At 37.3% G+C, this 16,433-nt stretch overlaps 2 protein-coding genes across 3 annotated transcripts; one reads left to right on the top strand and one right to left on the bottom strand.

Annotated features, from left to right (window-relative positions):
* Window positions 1-464: 464 nt before the first annotated feature.
* LOC106391394 (histone H3-lysine(4) N-trimethyltransferase ATX1-like) lies at window positions 465-6,988 on the bottom strand. Of its 2 annotated transcripts, none has more exons than XM_048754024.1 (24): window positions 6,279-6,988; window positions 6,123-6,174; window positions 5,949-6,023; window positions 5,624-5,843; window positions 5,413-5,539; window positions 5,199-5,303; window positions 4,844-5,049; window positions 4,635-4,727; window positions 4,423-4,520; window positions 4,163-4,315; window positions 3,930-4,076; window positions 3,792-3,839; window positions 3,571-3,688; window positions 3,431-3,496; window positions 3,274-3,335; window positions 3,117-3,173; window positions 2,519-2,587; window positions 2,222-2,420; window positions 1,754-1,999; window positions 1,568-1,629; window positions 1,410-1,487; window positions 1,165-1,260; window positions 969-1,072; window positions 465-889 (listed from the first exon to the last, which is right to left on the bottom strand). In XM_048754024.1, exons 1-24 carry the CDS (start codon window positions 6,782-6,784, stop codon window positions 751-753), a joined length of 3,126 nt encoding a protein of 1,041 aa, XP_048609981.1. In that variant the 5' UTR covers window positions 6,785-6,988; the 3' UTR covers window positions 465-750. The 2 variants fall into 2 exon arrangements, with proteins under 2 accessions (XP_048609981.1, XP_048609982.1); XM_048754025.1 differs by having other exon boundaries at window positions 3,930-4,073; window positions 6,279-6,987.
* Window positions 6,989-8,740: 1,752 nt separating this feature from the next.
* On the top strand, window positions 8,741-16,217 carry LOC106391395 (importin beta-like SAD2). Its single transcript, XM_013832021.3, has 22 exons — window positions 8,741-9,015; window positions 9,133-9,268; window positions 9,352-9,439; window positions 9,760-9,909; window positions 10,334-10,496; window positions 10,920-11,104; window positions 11,186-11,359; window positions 11,716-11,861; window positions 11,938-12,061; window positions 12,141-12,321; window positions 12,586-12,745; window positions 12,895-12,936; window positions 13,026-13,144; window positions 13,226-13,424; window positions 13,718-13,849; window positions 13,939-14,042; window positions 14,290-14,469; window positions 14,593-14,732; window positions 14,844-14,983; window positions 15,065-15,222; window positions 15,306-15,432; window positions 15,517-16,217. Exons 1-22 carry the CDS (start codon window positions 8,923-8,925, stop codon window positions 15,690-15,692), a joined length of 3,117 nt encoding a protein of 1,038 aa, XP_013687475.1. The 5' UTR covers window positions 8,741-8,922; the 3' UTR covers window positions 15,693-16,217.
* The last annotated feature ends 216 nt before the right edge of the window (window positions 16,218-16,433 follow it).

Genomic DNA, 16,433 nt, shown 5'->3' with positions numbered 1-16,433 from the left:
TTTCGTGACAAAAAAAAAAGACTAATAAACATTAAACACATTGGAATTCCTACAAAGAGCTATTATGTTCGTGTTCAAAAAAAAAGCTACTATGTTCAAAGAGGACATAGGGAGTAATATCATGTGGGTGTACTGTGTCCAATGCAAGAAGTGCCAAAGAGAAGCAAATCTTGGTGTAGGCTTCTTATTGTCATCCTCTGTGTGTTCGAGCTGTTATCCTAAGTATCTCACTTCTTTTGTTCTATCTTACACACATATTGAGCTGACCCCCTCTACAACAATAATGAATCAGAAGTTAAATCCTCGTGACGAATATTTCTGCAAATAATTCAAAAAAATTTTTTTGCCAGCCAAATACTTCAAAATTAAATGAGCCTTTTTCACATTTCTATCAGAAAAAGTTCAAAGCAATATATATATGATCACATCATTGAATCACAATATCACTAAACCACGCACTTACGTTACTTGTTCCATAAATAAATTTCTGAAAAATGAAAAGTGACACCATTAGGATTAAACTCTAGATGCAGCACACACAAATCTTGAAAGAAAAAAAAAGAGAATGCAAGTCTGTGCTTGCAAAACTGTTACTGTGATCAGTGTATTTGCTACTCGATAATTTTGTATCTGTACAGAAAAATATGGTTTGTGGTTCAAACTTAGCAGCAAATTGCTCTCAGTAATAAAGAGCTACAACAATCAAAAAAGGGGTTGATTATTAGTTATTCTATAGCTTTACTCAGCTTATTATCCGGTCCACTCTATTAGATCAGAGCGAGGAACATAGATCTTCGACAGTTGTTCTTCAGCTACTGTATCATTAACAACACCTCGACACCCTGGAAAGCCACATGAACATGAAAGCCGCTCATCGACTGACAAGAATCTGTAAGTTAGAAGATAAGCGTTAGCAAAATGATTATTGAATTATCTCAGATATGATCCAAATGGCATGAAAATGAAACCTGTAGTCATAGGTCAGTTCTTCCCATTTAGCTATATCCCTCTTTGCGAAGATGATAATGTGTTCATCTCCCTTAACACTGATGACTCTCGAGTAGCAATTTGGCTGCACAAAAGTTAGACAAACAAATGCTTAGTTTTTGAAGATGCTAACTCAATCAAATACAAGCAATTAAGAGTGATGAGCCATAGACATACCACACAGGAGTGATTAATCAGGTGGGCAATGCTTCCTGCCCTTGTAGCATCTATGACTCGCTCATCGTCAATTCTAAACATATAAGTACCCGCACCCTATCACGTAAGAAACAATTACTTTCTCAGATACTTATGAACTCATTCATGATTTATACTTTTAGAGGAATGTAATGAAGCAATATCGATTCAGATGAATAAAGCTACAGATCTATTCGCTGATACAAAAGTTAGTTAGAACTGCTTACCACCATTGAATTGTAGATAAGACGTTCTCTTTTGTCAGCTATTGAAGGTCTAACAAGTTCTCCCGTGTATTCAATCACCTACGTCGAAATCATACAAATATTTTCTTGAGTGACACTTTCCAAAAACGGAATTTCAAGTTCAAGTTAAGTATACTCACCATATCTCCAGCCCTGTGCGGAAGCTTTCCAAAGATGCCAAAACCATGAATTCCCGATTTCCCTGAAAAGAAAAATGAACTTTTAGGATCATACAGAAATTCTACTATTTTGATCGTAGCATAAGTTTGAAAGATCTGTGATATCCTTTAAGATTTGCTGCTAATTCAAGAAGAACGAATGCTTACCAAATGTTAATCTCTTCTTGTATGTTTCCTTCATGTATTTATATTTCTCGGCCATAGAAACGATGTTGGTTGGTGTATTCATCTGTGACACCTTTGATCCGTGAATGCACTCATAGGTTGAAACCTCATTTCGATAGCAACCACCGACTAGGTATGGCTGATTCTCAACAAATAACCGCTTTGAAGAAGCAGCCGCAAGAGCTTCAGGTTCCTTCCGCCCTCTTCTTCCAAGAAAATTATAAGGCTCTGCAACAATAGACCAAAAATATGTTGAGATGGATCATCTATGCTGCTGAAACGTAGGACATTACTTAAAGTGAAAAAAGAATGTGAAAAATGCTTAAGATTAAACCTTTGTATTAAATATAAAAAAAACGTTTGTATATAAAAGATTAACAAACAAAAAAACACATGGTGTAATCTAAAGTTTAATCCTAGAACCCAAAGATAGACGCAGTAGCTACATACCAGTACGAGCACAGCCAGATGGATTAGGTGGTGGGAGATAGTCGGAATTTTTATGAGTAGTGGGTTTGATCATGTCTTTTGATTCTAGGCAGGCAGTTGATGTTTGTCGATGCCTCTTGCAGAATGAGCGCATGCGGATACACTGATCTGCTTCTTCATCCTCCTTTGGTAGAAGAAAAAGCTTATCCTCACTCTCAAGCTACATAGACGGTCAAGATAGCCATCATCAGTTAAAAACATCTCTTATGGACTAGCTGTGTTTTGAGTATCACTTGTGTGCAAGAGATATGAAAGTACCTCAACACATAGACCAGAAGCTCGCGCGCAAAGTGGATGATATGCCACACGACAAGAATCGTTTGAACACTGAAAAAATGTAGTCACTTTTAACATTATATCAACTCATCGCTGGCCTTTGACAGTAACAAAGGCATATACAGTTGTTTGGAACACAACTCATACACATGCTAAATGGCAAACATAACTTAACTTTGAAAGATATCACAATGCAATATTTCAAAAATCTAGTTCAATAAGAAAAGTGCATGTGATTTGGCCAGTGGACATAAACAAACAGTAAATAAGCACTAAGATCTCCTCTGAAAAACTCATATGACACACATTCTTGCCAAATGAATCTATATATGCATCACCGCTTCTTAGAAAAAACCAACAAGTTGATATGATACTATCTGTAAAAAGTCACCAACTACAGAAGCACAACCAAAAATATTTACAGGAATGATCAGAAAATTATGCTGCATTTCTTCTACTTAAACCCAGTAATATTGGCAGCATTTTCATTAGGCAATTTCAACTAGATAATTGTGTACCGGGAATCCATCACAATGCATAAGAACGATTTAGCTTCTATTATCACAGAAATAAATCTTACTTGGATACAAGCTCCATAAGATACCGCACAGATGGTGCACATTAGTTTCCAGCGATCCTAGTTTTAAGAGTTTTGCAAAAAAGGAAGAGAAATAAGATTTCTGAAAAGCCCACAGTGACGGTGTAAAGGAAACAGAAAAAGAAAAATGACCACCAACCTTACTGATTTTATTCACCCCATCAATCGGTTCCATCTTCTTGACATCAGATAGACACGTTTCTGTTGAAATAGCAAATTTCAAATATGGTAAAATGCCACCTATTTCTTCAGTAGAAACCAATCTTATACAAAACAACAAATCATAAATATCGAACCTGGTATCCATATAGCACAAGCTAGATGAGCCCAGCGCCCATCAGTTGTCGGCTTCATAACACCCCCTAAAAGAAGTTTTTATTATACACGAATGAAAGGACATAAAGACTCCACAGACTAAATGATACGGTCAAATTACCTACTACAGGACAAAGACAACAGCGTGGATGTATATCAGGAGCTCCAGGACGGCATAAGTTGCATAACCACAAAGCACCATCACAGGGTTCTATCTCTCCATAGCATCCAGCATGGACCTAGTAGTGGACAAGCAATTTCAATTTGAGTCACACAAAGCACTACAGAGTGTAGATCTACGAGGCATATGTTAACGAGAAAAGCTCAGAGCATGAACAATACCATTATTCTACATTTATCACATTGCAGGAACAAATTGTTTTCATACTCCTGCAGACAGAAAAAAAAATATAAATCAGACTTGTTAAAGCGCAAAAGATTGAAATCTCCTATCGAGAAACAAAAAGATGCATCCTTAACCTCATCCATGTGGCAGACATTGCACTTATCGAGATCTTTCCAGTCAACACGAACAGGTCGATAACCAGTAAGATGATCTTGACGCTTTCCCAAACTATGTTTGCTTATAGAAACATTGGACGATAGTCTAGATTTTGATAAACCCTGCTAGATGATGGGTTATAAAGGTGCAACGCATATTAGGTGCAATCACTAGAAGCATACAAATCAGTTTAAATGCAACGACTAGATACCTGTACAAGTTTAATGACTTCCGGGTTGGAGAGACCAAACATGTCTGATCCATTTAGTTCATCCCCAAAAATAGGACTATCAGTAGCACTATGAACCTTTCTTGTCCTGATATATATCTTATTCCAGCACGCTGATGGAGTAAGCCCTTTGAACTGCCAAAAAAAAGTTATCAGTGGTAGCCAGAGATGCACGCTGGACCTCAAAACACATAGAACACACATAGAAGGTTAGAAACAGTAATTAGATGTTTTCTACTCACTTGCTCTCCACTATCTGCAGTCACTCTAAACAGAGGGCGAGTCTTCGACTCGGCATCTCTGAGCACTTCCATCTTGTACAAGGCATATGCGCTATGATCTGCTTAAAACCAAAAGCAACAACCCATAACACATTTATGAACTAATTCCAATCAACCAAATATGGAAAATACCTTATTAGTAAGGAAAAGTCAAAAACTTATTAACAAATTACCTTTTAGGGATGTGTACTTTCTCATAGCCGTATAACCTTCAGGCCAAATATGATTCTCATCATTGAAAAACTGAGAATCTGTCACAATTTTCCCTGTAAGACAAGTCATAAGTCAATTCATGATAATGGAGTTCATTCCAATAGCCAACTGAAAATAATCAACCAAAGCACAACGAAAAATACACCATATTATAAGTTCCAAGCCTTACCAAGATTTATTATTAGCAGATCCCCTATTGTATACCGGAAATCTACAGTTTCTGTTGGTCTCAACCACACTTCTCCATCATTCATGTGATCACCAGCCGAGTTTGAGCTGCCCTCTTCTGTACTATTGGTCTTTGCGGAATAGTCAGAATCAGTTCCTTTTTGAAGTTGAGTCATCCTTTCTGGAAGCCTATGTTCCTTCAGATATCTGGGTGAAGCAAAATAACAGTAATTTCAGGACAGGCAACTTGGCCAAGTTTCATGAAACATAGGGAAATAATTATTGGTCTAATTGTTAATCCACAAGATACTGGAAAATCGAGAAAGTAGAATGTAAGTGAAAAGAGAGGGACTTGCATTTTTGCTTCGTGCATGCCCTCTTCAAACCGAGGTTGTTTGCACTTCAAATGAGATGGCGCGAGAAGCCCATTGAGAAACGAGGTTGCTTGTTTTACCTTTATTCTATACAACCAAAGGATGTTAAACTTCAGCTTTTGATAATGCGTAACATTCATCTCAACAACTCGGTAGCAAAACAAGATATCTAAATATTTAGAAGACATTGTCTAACCTGGCAAAATCATGGGTGCCAAAAAATTGTACCAAGATCGATCTTCCTCCAGATACCTTGTTGGTTAGACCTTTCCGCTCTCCAATAACAGATTCGTCCACAATAACTGCTGGCCACATAGCATGACCTGTCCGAAAAGGTAAGCAAATGCAGTGCCATGGAAGTAAGTAGGTAGCATAGAGACGGTTGCAGAAATCAGTTTAGTACAAACCAGAAAGTTTGGCCCATATAATGTCTCCAGGCGCAAAATCTTGAGAATCCTCCAAATTAGCAGCCAATACAACCATCTCATCGTAATCGCGGACACCAACAGTCACATCATTCGTACAAATCTTCAGATGTGACAGCTCCATCTCTTCACGAGAAACGAAAAATTTGATCATTTCACGATCAAGAAGTAGATCCTCACTAGATCCATCCTCGTATTTAACCTAAAGAAGAATGCAACCACCGTTAGAGGATCAAGCTTTTGCATATCCCGTAGCTCACAAAATTAATCAAACTCAAAACTCAATAGAGTAGACAGAACTATTTACAATGTGACGCTTTCTCTCTACACTGTATTCAACGATAGAACCTGTATACCAAGAAGCATCCAGCGGCCAAAAAACCTAGGGATTAAACAAAAGTTGATGGTTAAGATGTCCCTTTCAGAAATAAATGGAATGCAATATAGCTTAAAATGGACAAGTATCTAGTTTAACACTTGCCTTGCATTGTAACCCTACGAAACTTTTATGATCCACACCATCATAACTCAACCTGCAAATTCAAAACTCTCTCATCATACAACAAGACCAAGAGAGCAAGTAGTCTAGAAAATTTCACAAGTCAGTGACTTTCAGTGGTTAGAGATAAACCCTAACCTGACCCATCTCCTAGTTGAACCAGAAGCAATAGACACCTTGTCCTGATTCTTAACAGAGCTCCCCTTCCTTCTAGATGCCCCGTTCTGCTTATCTCCACTGCAACCCCTCAAGCCACTCCTTAGCCCACTCGAATCCTCACCAATTCTCCTTCTCTTCTGATTTCTCTCATCAAGCTTCAAACTTTCAGCGTCCCCAGACTCCCGCGGCGACCTCTTACGGCGGCGACAGTAGACGCGAACAATCTCAGGACGCAGCAGCTTGTAATCATCGCGGTGACAACAATCGCCGTTATCGCTCACGCCGCCGCTACTTTCGACATCGAATCGCTCAACCATCGGAAGCTTACGGGCCTTCACCTTCTTGGACATCAGACTGTGGGAACCGACGGCGACATTGCACGACGACGGCGACGAGGCGACGGAGTACACGTAGCGAGACGGAGCTTCGACGTGGCGGCCGTGGATGTCGATTTCGATCTGGGATTCATCCGCAACGCAAGCCATGGAGATGAATTGCTCTCTCTCTCTCTCTCTCTCTCTCAAAAGCAAATCGCTAGGGGTTTTCTGGGTTTTGGAAATTAGGGTTTAGAAAGCAGAGATCGGAGAAACATTAAAAAGGGGCACAAATCCTATGGAGGGAGACGCAAAAACACGGTTTCCGTTTCCCGCCGATTTTTTTTTGTTAGGTGGCAACAGTTTCAGATCTAATCTAGTGCGCTTTGTCTGTTTATATATCTCCGCATCGATGCATACAAACCCCCCGTGCTATATGTATATATCTGCGATGCAATATATCTGCATATTTAAATAAAAATATAAATATCACGACCAGACTTGTAGCAGTACTACACTGACTACATGCTTGTTGTCTTTTTTACTCGATTGCTATTTGCCGTGTCATTCATCTAGGTCACAAGGAAGATTTATCAGATGCCTTCTTACTATTTCCAAAACATTTTATAAGTAGCCTTTCCAAAGACATTCTGAAAGTTTACAATTTCATTTTGGAATCTCATTTCCGTTTTAAAGTCCAAAATCGTAAATAAGTAAAAAATATAAAATTATATTTTTATTTTATATAAAATCTAAAAATGAATTGTACTAAAATATAGAAAATAAAAATGTGCAAATTTTAACCTAATACCATGAATTATCTTTGTGCACAATAGTTTTTTTATACGAAATCTTGTATATTTTTCAGGTCATAAGTTGTATAAAACTATTCTTATATTTTTAATATATATATATAGAGAGAGATATATGCTTTCGAAATGTTTCCGCTTCCTAATTTTTTTTTTTTAAAATCTCGCTTTTGCGCTTTTACATAATTATACTTCTATGTATCCTCTTCCGATTCCATGTAACATAGGTCATGCCCTTTTTTGATTCTTATTTGATAATTTAAATTAGCCATTTCAGGAATATGATAAAGAAAACAACTTTGGTAATCTTTTATATCAAATTACCATTACTCAACAGGAAAAGATTGGATTGTATAACCGAATTTTTTTTAATAATTCATGTTATATCTAATTTAGATTTTTGGCTAGGGCACACTATATATATTATATATGATTTTATTACATTATGCAAAAATTTAAGTGACCAACTTCATTTTCTCCAAATGCATCAATGTGTTCAGTAAATTATTAACAAATGTTTAGAGCTTACAATCAAATAATCTTTAGTAAATGATAAGACAACTAAATCAACGTAATTGTATCAAGCGACCATAGTTTAAATATTGTCTTCTGCTTTCATTGACTGCAAAAACAACACTACGAAAACACAATATGTCAGATAATCTGGGAAGACTTATGTGAATGTCAAACTTTACATGAACTTCATATACATTACAAACCAGAATGGGTTATAGATGTGAATGAATTTACGGTCTATTTTTGCTAGAGTAGATATAGAGTACATGTCGAAATGTGTATTTAATAATGTTTTTTATTTAATATCAAGATTATTAATGATTGAAAATGCAATGTGACCAATTCTAGTAGATAGTCCATTTTATAAAAAATCACACATGAATGAGAAGTCATATGACTTCTTTTTTAATAGATATTTATATTAAAATATACTATATATCTATGTACATGTCACTGAAATTTAGTTATATACCATATATAAAATAAATAAAATAATTATTTTGATTTATTCACTAAAAAAATATCGTAAATAAACAAGATGTACTGTTTTGATTTATTTCTTTACTCTAATTTAATTATATAAATAATACATAAATGAATACACATAAATAATAATAGATTAAAATTAGTTTTATATATAATATCCATTTGGGGCAATTGCGCCGGTACTAACCTAGTATAGAAGATTATCGGAACAAACATGTAATACATTTAACCGGAGAAGAACCTGGTTCGAGCTAAACCGGCTCTATGGACAATAAAAATAAGTGGTTTAGTTAAACAAGCCCTAGGGATTTTAAATACTCTATTTTGCCCCTCTGGAAATTCGCCAACTTTCCATCTTCTCCGCCATTCTTATCGCTCTACTGAATCTCCACCTACTCAATTCAACTGAGCTCCCTATAAAGCACCTGTACGGAAAACTCCAATCGAATCCACCACTGCCTCTGATAGTGGTGTCTTGATTTCCAAACTCCTCGGAAGATGGATCTGCCTAGCCTCGCTTTGATCCTCCGAGCCGCCGCCCTAAGCCCCAATCCCGATGAACGGAAAGCTTCCGAGCAGCAGCTCAATCAGGTCTCCATAGTTTCTTACTTGAATTTGAATTCTCTTGATATGTGTTAACAGTCCTTCTAGAGTTTGATTGTATTGGATTAAGTGTTGTAGCTCACGATGTCTGTGTTACTCTTGCAGTTGCAGCACACGCCGCAGCATTTGGTGAGATTATTGCAGATAGTCGTGGATGGAAACTGTGACATGGCGGTGCGTCAGATTGCTAGTATTCAGTTCAAGAACTTCATTGCTAAGAACTGGGCACCTGTTGATTCTGGTAAATAATATTAATTTTGTAATTCCGTCTTGATTTGCGTAAGCGCTTAGTTCAAGACTCAATTCGTGTCTCTGAATGTGCAGGAGAGCAGCCGAGGATATTGCAAAGCGACAAAGAGTTGGTGAGGGACAACATCCTCGTCTACGTCACCCAAGTTCCAACCTTACTCAGGTAAAGTTGCCAAATATAGCTTTTTTATTTGTGGTTTCCTTCGGGTAATTTGTTTGTCTGCCTGAGGTTTGAGTTTGACTTCAAGTGGCTTTGTGAAAAGATGCGATATGTGTGGCTAATTACGTGTATCATCATCTTATCTGATAGATAGTCATCACTTTTTGTCTGGCTTGGAACTCATATATGTATCTTTGTGGCTTTTGTAATATCCTTGGCTGGTAGATAATATGAATCAGTGGATGGTGGATGATTATTTCAGAAGTTAGATTTTTTTCTCAATGCCAATAATTCTGTTTTTTTCTCCTAATTTCCTCATCCAGATCACAACTTGGAGAGTGCCTCAAGACAATTATTTATTCTGACTACCCAGAACAATGGCCACGTCTTCTGGATTGGGTGAAGTACAACTTTCAGAATCAACAGATTTATGGAGCTTTGTTTGTGTTGCGGATACTCTCTAGAAAATATGAGTAAGTTAACACTTTCCATTCCTATCCCATTCCCGTTCCCGTTTGTATTATTTTAAAGACTTACTGAAATTTTAGTTATGGTTGTCTGCCGTGGTAGTAGTTCAGATTTGGCTGTTTCAGTGTATCTCATCGAGTAAAAAGCTTTAGCCGTAATTACTACTGAGTCGAAAAAATTAAGGGAAGATACAAATGTATTGGACAAGGAGTGTTAAGATGAATTTTAATTTGTATTATTAGAATACAACGATGTTCATGGCTCTTTCAAACAGTGTTCGTAATGTCTTAGGAAGTTTAGATGAGTTCCATCTAGGAAACGAAGGGTGTGCATTCCATTTAAAGGAGCAGAAAATCTAGATAACAATCTCATTGTTTACGCCTAAGTAGCCCCATCTCTTTGATTCTGTCTCATACTTTTGTTTTCTAGGTTCAAGTCAGATGAGGAGAGAACACCAGTTTCCCGCATTGTGGAGGAGACATTTCCTGTACTTCTGACTATTTTTAATGGGCTTATTCAGATAGAAAATCCGTCACTGGAGATAGCAGAATTTATGAAGCTGATATGCAAAATATTTTGGTCATCCATATATGTAAGTCGCTAGCGAGATCAGTTACTTTACTTGTGCTTCTCTCTGCGAAATTTTTCATTTTCTTTTTTTTTTCCTAAACTTAATATGCATATCTCTAAGATACAATTAAAACCAGTTTAAGTGTTGTGTGGTATTTTTATACCGGAGTGAAAGATGTTGGAAAATGACTAGTTAGGTGGTTCCAACAACATTTGTGATCCATGTCTCTGTTTTCTTGTATTTGAGATTATCACTTACATTGCATGGTATCTTATCATATTGGCAATTGGAAAATTTGCTAGTTAAACTCTTCTTTGGTTTAGCAAACCACAATAAATAAAAGATGGCATCATAGGCTTCCGGAAGCTGTCCCTGTTTTTGTGTTCTTTTCATAATGATATATAGAAATCATTATCTTCATTGTGTTACTATTTTCTGTGGCAGCTGGAGCTCCCAAAGCAATTAACTGATCCAAACGTATTCAATGCATGGATGCTTCTGTTTTTAACTGTTTCCGAACGTCCTGTTCCAGTTGAAGGCCAACCTATGGACCCGGAACTTAGAAAATCTTGGGGCTGGTGGAAGGTCAAGAAGTGGACAGTGCACATCTTAAACAGGCTCTACAGTCGGTATGTCTCTGAAGTTAATATGTTAAACAAAAGTACTCTTGGAAGGTACATTTATTTTTTTGTGAACATTCTTTGTGATAGATTTGGAGACCCAAAACTTCAGACTCTAGAAAACAAACCTTTCGCCCAGATGTTTCAAAAGACTTATGCAGGCAGAATTTTGGAAGGGCACCTAAATTTTCTGACTACTATTCGTCTTGGAGGCTATATTCCTGACAGAGTTACCAATCTTCTCCTTCAGTACTTAAGTAACAGGTTGGTCTTACGGTTCCTTGTGTGCTTTAGTTTCATTCGTATTAGAATGATCACTTGGCTGACCCAAATACTTATTTCCATGGCATTGTAAATTTGTTTTTTGGTCAACCATTTTAACGTTTTAGATTTTAATTTGAAAACTGTAGATTTATATGTTTTTTGATTAGTCTTACACTATTCAACATTTTTGTCACCTAACAATATTCTACCTTTTAACATATAATAAGATGTATTTTTGTCATATTCCCTACAGCATAAAAATAAATGAAAAAACTACTACTATATTTTGGACAAATGTGCCCTTTCTCGTTGAAGCGAGTTCTTAATCCTTTGACACTACTTCATTCTACCTGCAGCATTTCGAAGAATAGCATGTACAGCTTGCTGCTGCCTCGGCTGGATGTTCTGCTTTTTGAGATTGTTTTCCCTCTAATGTGCTTTAATGACTCTGATCAAAAACTTTGGGAGGAAGACCCACATGAATATGTGAGGAAAGGTTACAGTAAGTATTCAAAATAGTGAATTTCTTGAAGTCTTAAAACATATCGTCTAATGATATCTGTTGTGCTGCATTACAGATATCATTGAAGACTTGTACAGTCCGCGAACAGCGTCTATAGATTTTGTAAATGAATTGGTTCAAAAACGTGGGAAAGAGAACCTCCCAAAGTTTGTTCAGTTTGTTGTAGGGATCTTCAGGAGGTATTCCATTTGAGCTATTCTGCTTGGATCTTCTTCTTTCAGTTGTCTTCTTGTGAATTTTTTTTTACACTGTTTGTAGTTATGACGAAGCTCCTGCCGAACATAAGCCCTACCGTCAAAAAGATGGTGCTATGCTTGCTGTTGGAGCTCTTTGTGATAAACTGAAAAAAACTGAGCCCTATAAATCTGAACTAGAGCATATGTTGGTGCAACATATTTTTCCTGAATTCAGTAGTCCAGCTGGACATCTTAGAGCAAAGGTATTCATTGTTTTTGGCTTTAAACTGTGTCATTGATACTTCAGCAATCCATGGTTGCCATAATAGGGTTTCCGTTGTACTTCTCAATTTATTTGAGAGCTGTGTATGATTGCTTAAAAAATTGAAGGAATAAGGATAAATCTTTGCAATATTTGCGACTGCTGCAAAGTTGTCGATATGGACGTACTGTTTTATGTTCAGTATTAGATAGTGTATTCTTTGGGAGCCTCTTGGTCTGTTTAACGATTAAGGTTTTGGATGTAGGCCGCATGGGTAGCCGGACAATATGCCCGTATCAACTTCTCAGACCAGAACAACTTTCGTAAATCATTGCACAGTGTTGTTTCGGGAATGCGCGATCCTGATCTCCCTGTCCGTATTGATTCAGTTTTTGCATTACGTTCATTTGTTGAGGCGTGCAAGGGTATGTGACTTTCTCCTACGCATTCTTATGGATGAATCTGTTTGCACTTTTTTACCGTGTGCGTTGTTTACTTGTTGCGTCTGGGTTTGTATATATATATATATATGTGTGTGTGTGTGTCTAATAAAACTGTCTGGTCAAACTTGCAGATTTGAATGAGATACGTCCAATCCTCCCTCAGTTACTTGATGGTAGGTAACCCTTGTTTCTAAAAAACTAGATAGTCAGTATCGTTGGAATAAACTAATGCTTTCACTTATGGTGATCTTGCTCCTATCAGAATTTTTCAAACTCATGAATGAGGTAGAGAATGAAGACCTTGTTTTTACGCTGGAGACCATTGTCGATAAGTTCGGTGAGGAGATGGCTCCTTTTGCTTTTGGATTATGCCAAAATCTGGTAAGAAAAATGAGCTCTCTTATGTGTCTAGTTTTATTGAATATTTGAGATATATGTATTTCTGACTCTCCTTTTTCTCAGGCAGCTGCATTTTGGAGGTGCTTAAACACGTCAGAAGCCGGTGATGATTCGGATGACATGGGAGCTTTAGCTGCTGTTGGTTGTTTGCGTGCCATAAGTACAATCCTTGAATCTGTTAGCAGTCTTCCTCAGCTGTTTGTTGAGATAGAACCAACGATACTTCCAATAATGCAGAAAATGTTGACCACTGATGGCCACGGTATATTGATCTATAAAATTATTTCTTCCTTTTTCTCCTAGCTCTGGTCCTTAGTTTGTGGACTCTGAGCATAAGCAAGTTACATTGCGTCCAGATGATATACTTTTGGATTGATTTGTTAGCCATGTTGATTGATTCCATTAGTATGCATTTTTAGAAAGGACCTTTACGTGTCCGTTTTTCTTGTGAACCTTTTGTTTTGTAGTAGCATCAGATCTTAAGTTCACTCATTTTCTTTTTCCAACTGTTTTAATGTTGATATTAATGAATTCTCATCCTATTTGCTTTGGTAGATGTATTTGAAGAAGTTCTGGAGATTGCATCATACATGACTTTTTATTCACCTACCATATCCTTGGACATATGGAGTCTCTGGCCATTATTGGTGGAAGCATTGGTCGATTGGGCAATTGATTTCTTTCCAAGTATGGCTTTGTTCCGTTTACTGTTACTGCTGAACCTCCAAGTAAATCTCTTTAAATTATATTCACTAAGTTATTCTTTGAAAATTCAGATATTTTGGTTCCGATGGACAACTTTATATCAAGAGGAACTGCTCATTTCCTCACTTGCAAGGAGCCCGACTACCAGCAAAGTCTATTTAATGTTCTTTCAACTGTAAGTATATTTCTGATAGTTATAGTGCAATTATATGGTCTGCTTGTTGATTCTTCTAAACTAAAAGTTGTGGAATTTTGTACATTCCGCATTACATATGACAATTCTTGCTGCTGTAGTGTAGAGATGCTGTACATATATATAATCATCTCTCAAGTTCCTCCAGTCAAGCAAAACACTCATCAGTCTACAGAACAATACAGTTCGAGCTTCATAGCTAATTTGTATCTTGCGTTTGTTTCTACAGCTTATGACCGACAGAAACATAGAAGACAGTGATGTTGAATCTGCTCCAAAGCTTATTGAAGTTGTTTTCCAGAATTGCAAAGGACAGGTGGATCAGTGGGTCGAACCTTATCTCCGACTCACAGTTGATCGGTTACAACGAGCGGAGACTTCCTACTTAAAGTCGCTTCTTATACAAGTGGTAAGAACTGTGTGGAGAATTTATATAATTTAATTATAGGTAACGTTGCAAGGGGTTGAACTCTCGTTGCTAGGAGCCACCATTATGACTACTAAATCTTTTTTTTTTGCTTTCTGTTCTCAGGTAGCAAACATGCTTTACTACAATCCAGCTTTAACACTTGGTGTATTGCATAACACTGGTCTTGGTTCAACTGTGTTTGATCTCTGGTTCCAAATGTTGCAACAAAAGAAAAAGAGTGGCCTGGCAGCAAATTTTAAAAGGTATTTTTGATGATATATTATGAAGCTTATAAGTGTGATGGTGGGACTTTCTATTTTATTCACTTAATCACTTTGATTAGCTGATGAAGAGGTTACTCTTTTTTATACAAGGGAACATGATAAAAAGGTTTGCTGCTTGGGTTTGACTTCACTACTTGCACTCCCGGGTGGTCAATTCCCCGACGAAGCTCTGCAGCGTGTTTTCAGGGCAACACTTGATCTTCTTGTTGCTTATAAGAATCAGATAGCTGGTATGTTGTGCAATTGACCCGTTTGCTCTCCACTTGACGTGGTAACGTTTACAATTATTCCCTTTCCCATATTTCTCGCAGAAGCAGCAAAGGAGGCAGAAGTAGATTATGAGAATGAGATGAATGGACTCGATAGTGATGACGAGGATGATGATGGGTCTGATGGCGAGATGGGGATGGATGATACTGAGGACGGAGATGAAGCAGAAAGCATGAGACTGAAGAAGTTAGCTGCACAGGTATGTCAAGTGCTTATATCAAATTCCCTCTGCTAAAGATGTCTAGAATTGACTCTTTGCCAATTCGCTTGTTCATTTCATAGGCAAAGTCCTACGGATATGATGATGAAGATGACGATGATTCTGATGATGGTAGCGATGACGACGATGAGTTCCAGTCACCCATCGATGAAGTGGACGCCTTTGTATTCTTTGTCGACGCAATTAGAGGTACATTTATTCTGTGACCAATCTCGAGCACACAATACTATAGGTTTACATCTTGCTTAATCGCATCCTTGTTCCATTACACAGTTATGCAGGCATCAGATGCGCAGAGGTTTCAGAACCTTAACCAGTCACTGGACTTCACTTATCAGGCGATTGCAAACGGAATAGCACAGCATGCAGAGGTGAGAAGAGTGGAGATCGAGAAGGAGAAGCAAAAGAAGGCAGCAGAAGCCGCTGGCGCTCCTGTTCCTGCTATATGATTCTCAATCTTGGATGATCAAAAGTCATCATAGTGCCTGATAAGACGCAAAAATTCATTTTGGTGAGATTCATTGCCGTCTGCTTCCAGGTTATACAAACAAAGAAGCATATTTTTGTGGATTTTAGAAATATCATTATCTCCAGAGCCTTGTGAAACCGTGTGGTTGCGGTCAGAAGGCTCGAGTGTTTTTTTGGTGAGGTTGATTGACGATGATGATGGGTCTCTTTGGGTCTGAAGAAAAGGTGTAAACTCTTTTTGCATGGTTTTGTGTCTTGTGCTGTGTCCCTTCTTCTGGATTGGTTGCATTCATAAAGGAGATTTATTTTTGGGGGTATGGTAGGGGATTTTGTGTACTCTTTTATCTACATTATGTCTTTGTCTCTTTGGGACGTGTTAGTTTTGTTTGGAAAGTTATATTGAAATTTGTGATCTCACACAGAGATCTTCAAAGGTTACACTTCAGTTTGTACACGACCATTCTTTCATAAAGTGAAAACTACTACCATTCATAAAGTTTTTTTAATGTAGTTCGTTACCGTTGCTTAGTAGTTAGTAATTGATTAAATAAAATCTATGAATTATATTAAACCTCTTAGATAACGATACCAACAAAGAATTCGAGATTTAAACTAAATTTTGTCGATGTGTAAGAGAGTTCTAGGAATGCTTAGCTTTGAATGAACTGTCTGCCTTTCAGTACTCATAAATAGCCAGCCAATATGCTTGTTTTGAGACCCAT

This window comes from Brassica napus, chromosome C4, assembly GCF_020379485.1.
Source record: "Brassica napus cultivar Da-Ae chromosome C4, Da-Ae, whole genome shotgun sequence".
Taxonomy (NCBI): Eukaryota; Viridiplantae; Streptophyta; class Magnoliopsida; order Brassicales; family Brassicaceae; genus Brassica; species Brassica napus.
The sequence above is the reverse complement of the archived record's forward strand: the minus strand, read 5'-3'. Positions and strand labels throughout refer to the sequence as shown.

Coding starts and splice junctions, on each gene's coding strand:
- LOC106391394 (XM_048754024.1), bottom strand. CDS start 6,784: ATGGCTTGCGTTGCGGATGAATCCCAGATCGAAATCGACATCCACGGC. Junction 5,304..5,412: donor GGCACCCATGATTTTGCCAG/GTTAGACAATGT, acceptor TTGGTTGTATAG/AATAAAGGTAAAACAAGCAA. Junction 2,421..2,518: donor CTTCTGGTCTATGTGTTGAG/GTACTTTCATAT, acceptor CCGTCTATGTAG/CTTGAGAGTGAGGATAAGCT.
- LOC106391395 (XM_013832021.3), top strand. CDS start 8,923: ATGGATCTGCCTAGCCTCGCTTTGATCCTCCGAGCCGCCGCCCTAAGC. Junction 9,440..9,759: donor CAAGTTCCAACCTTACTCAG/GTAAAGTTGCCA, acceptor TTCCTCATCCAG/ATCACAACTTGGAGAGTGCC. Junction 14,470..14,592: donor AGTCGCTTCTTATACAAGTG/GTAAGAACTGTG, acceptor TTCTGTTCTCAG/GTAGCAAACATGCTTTACTA.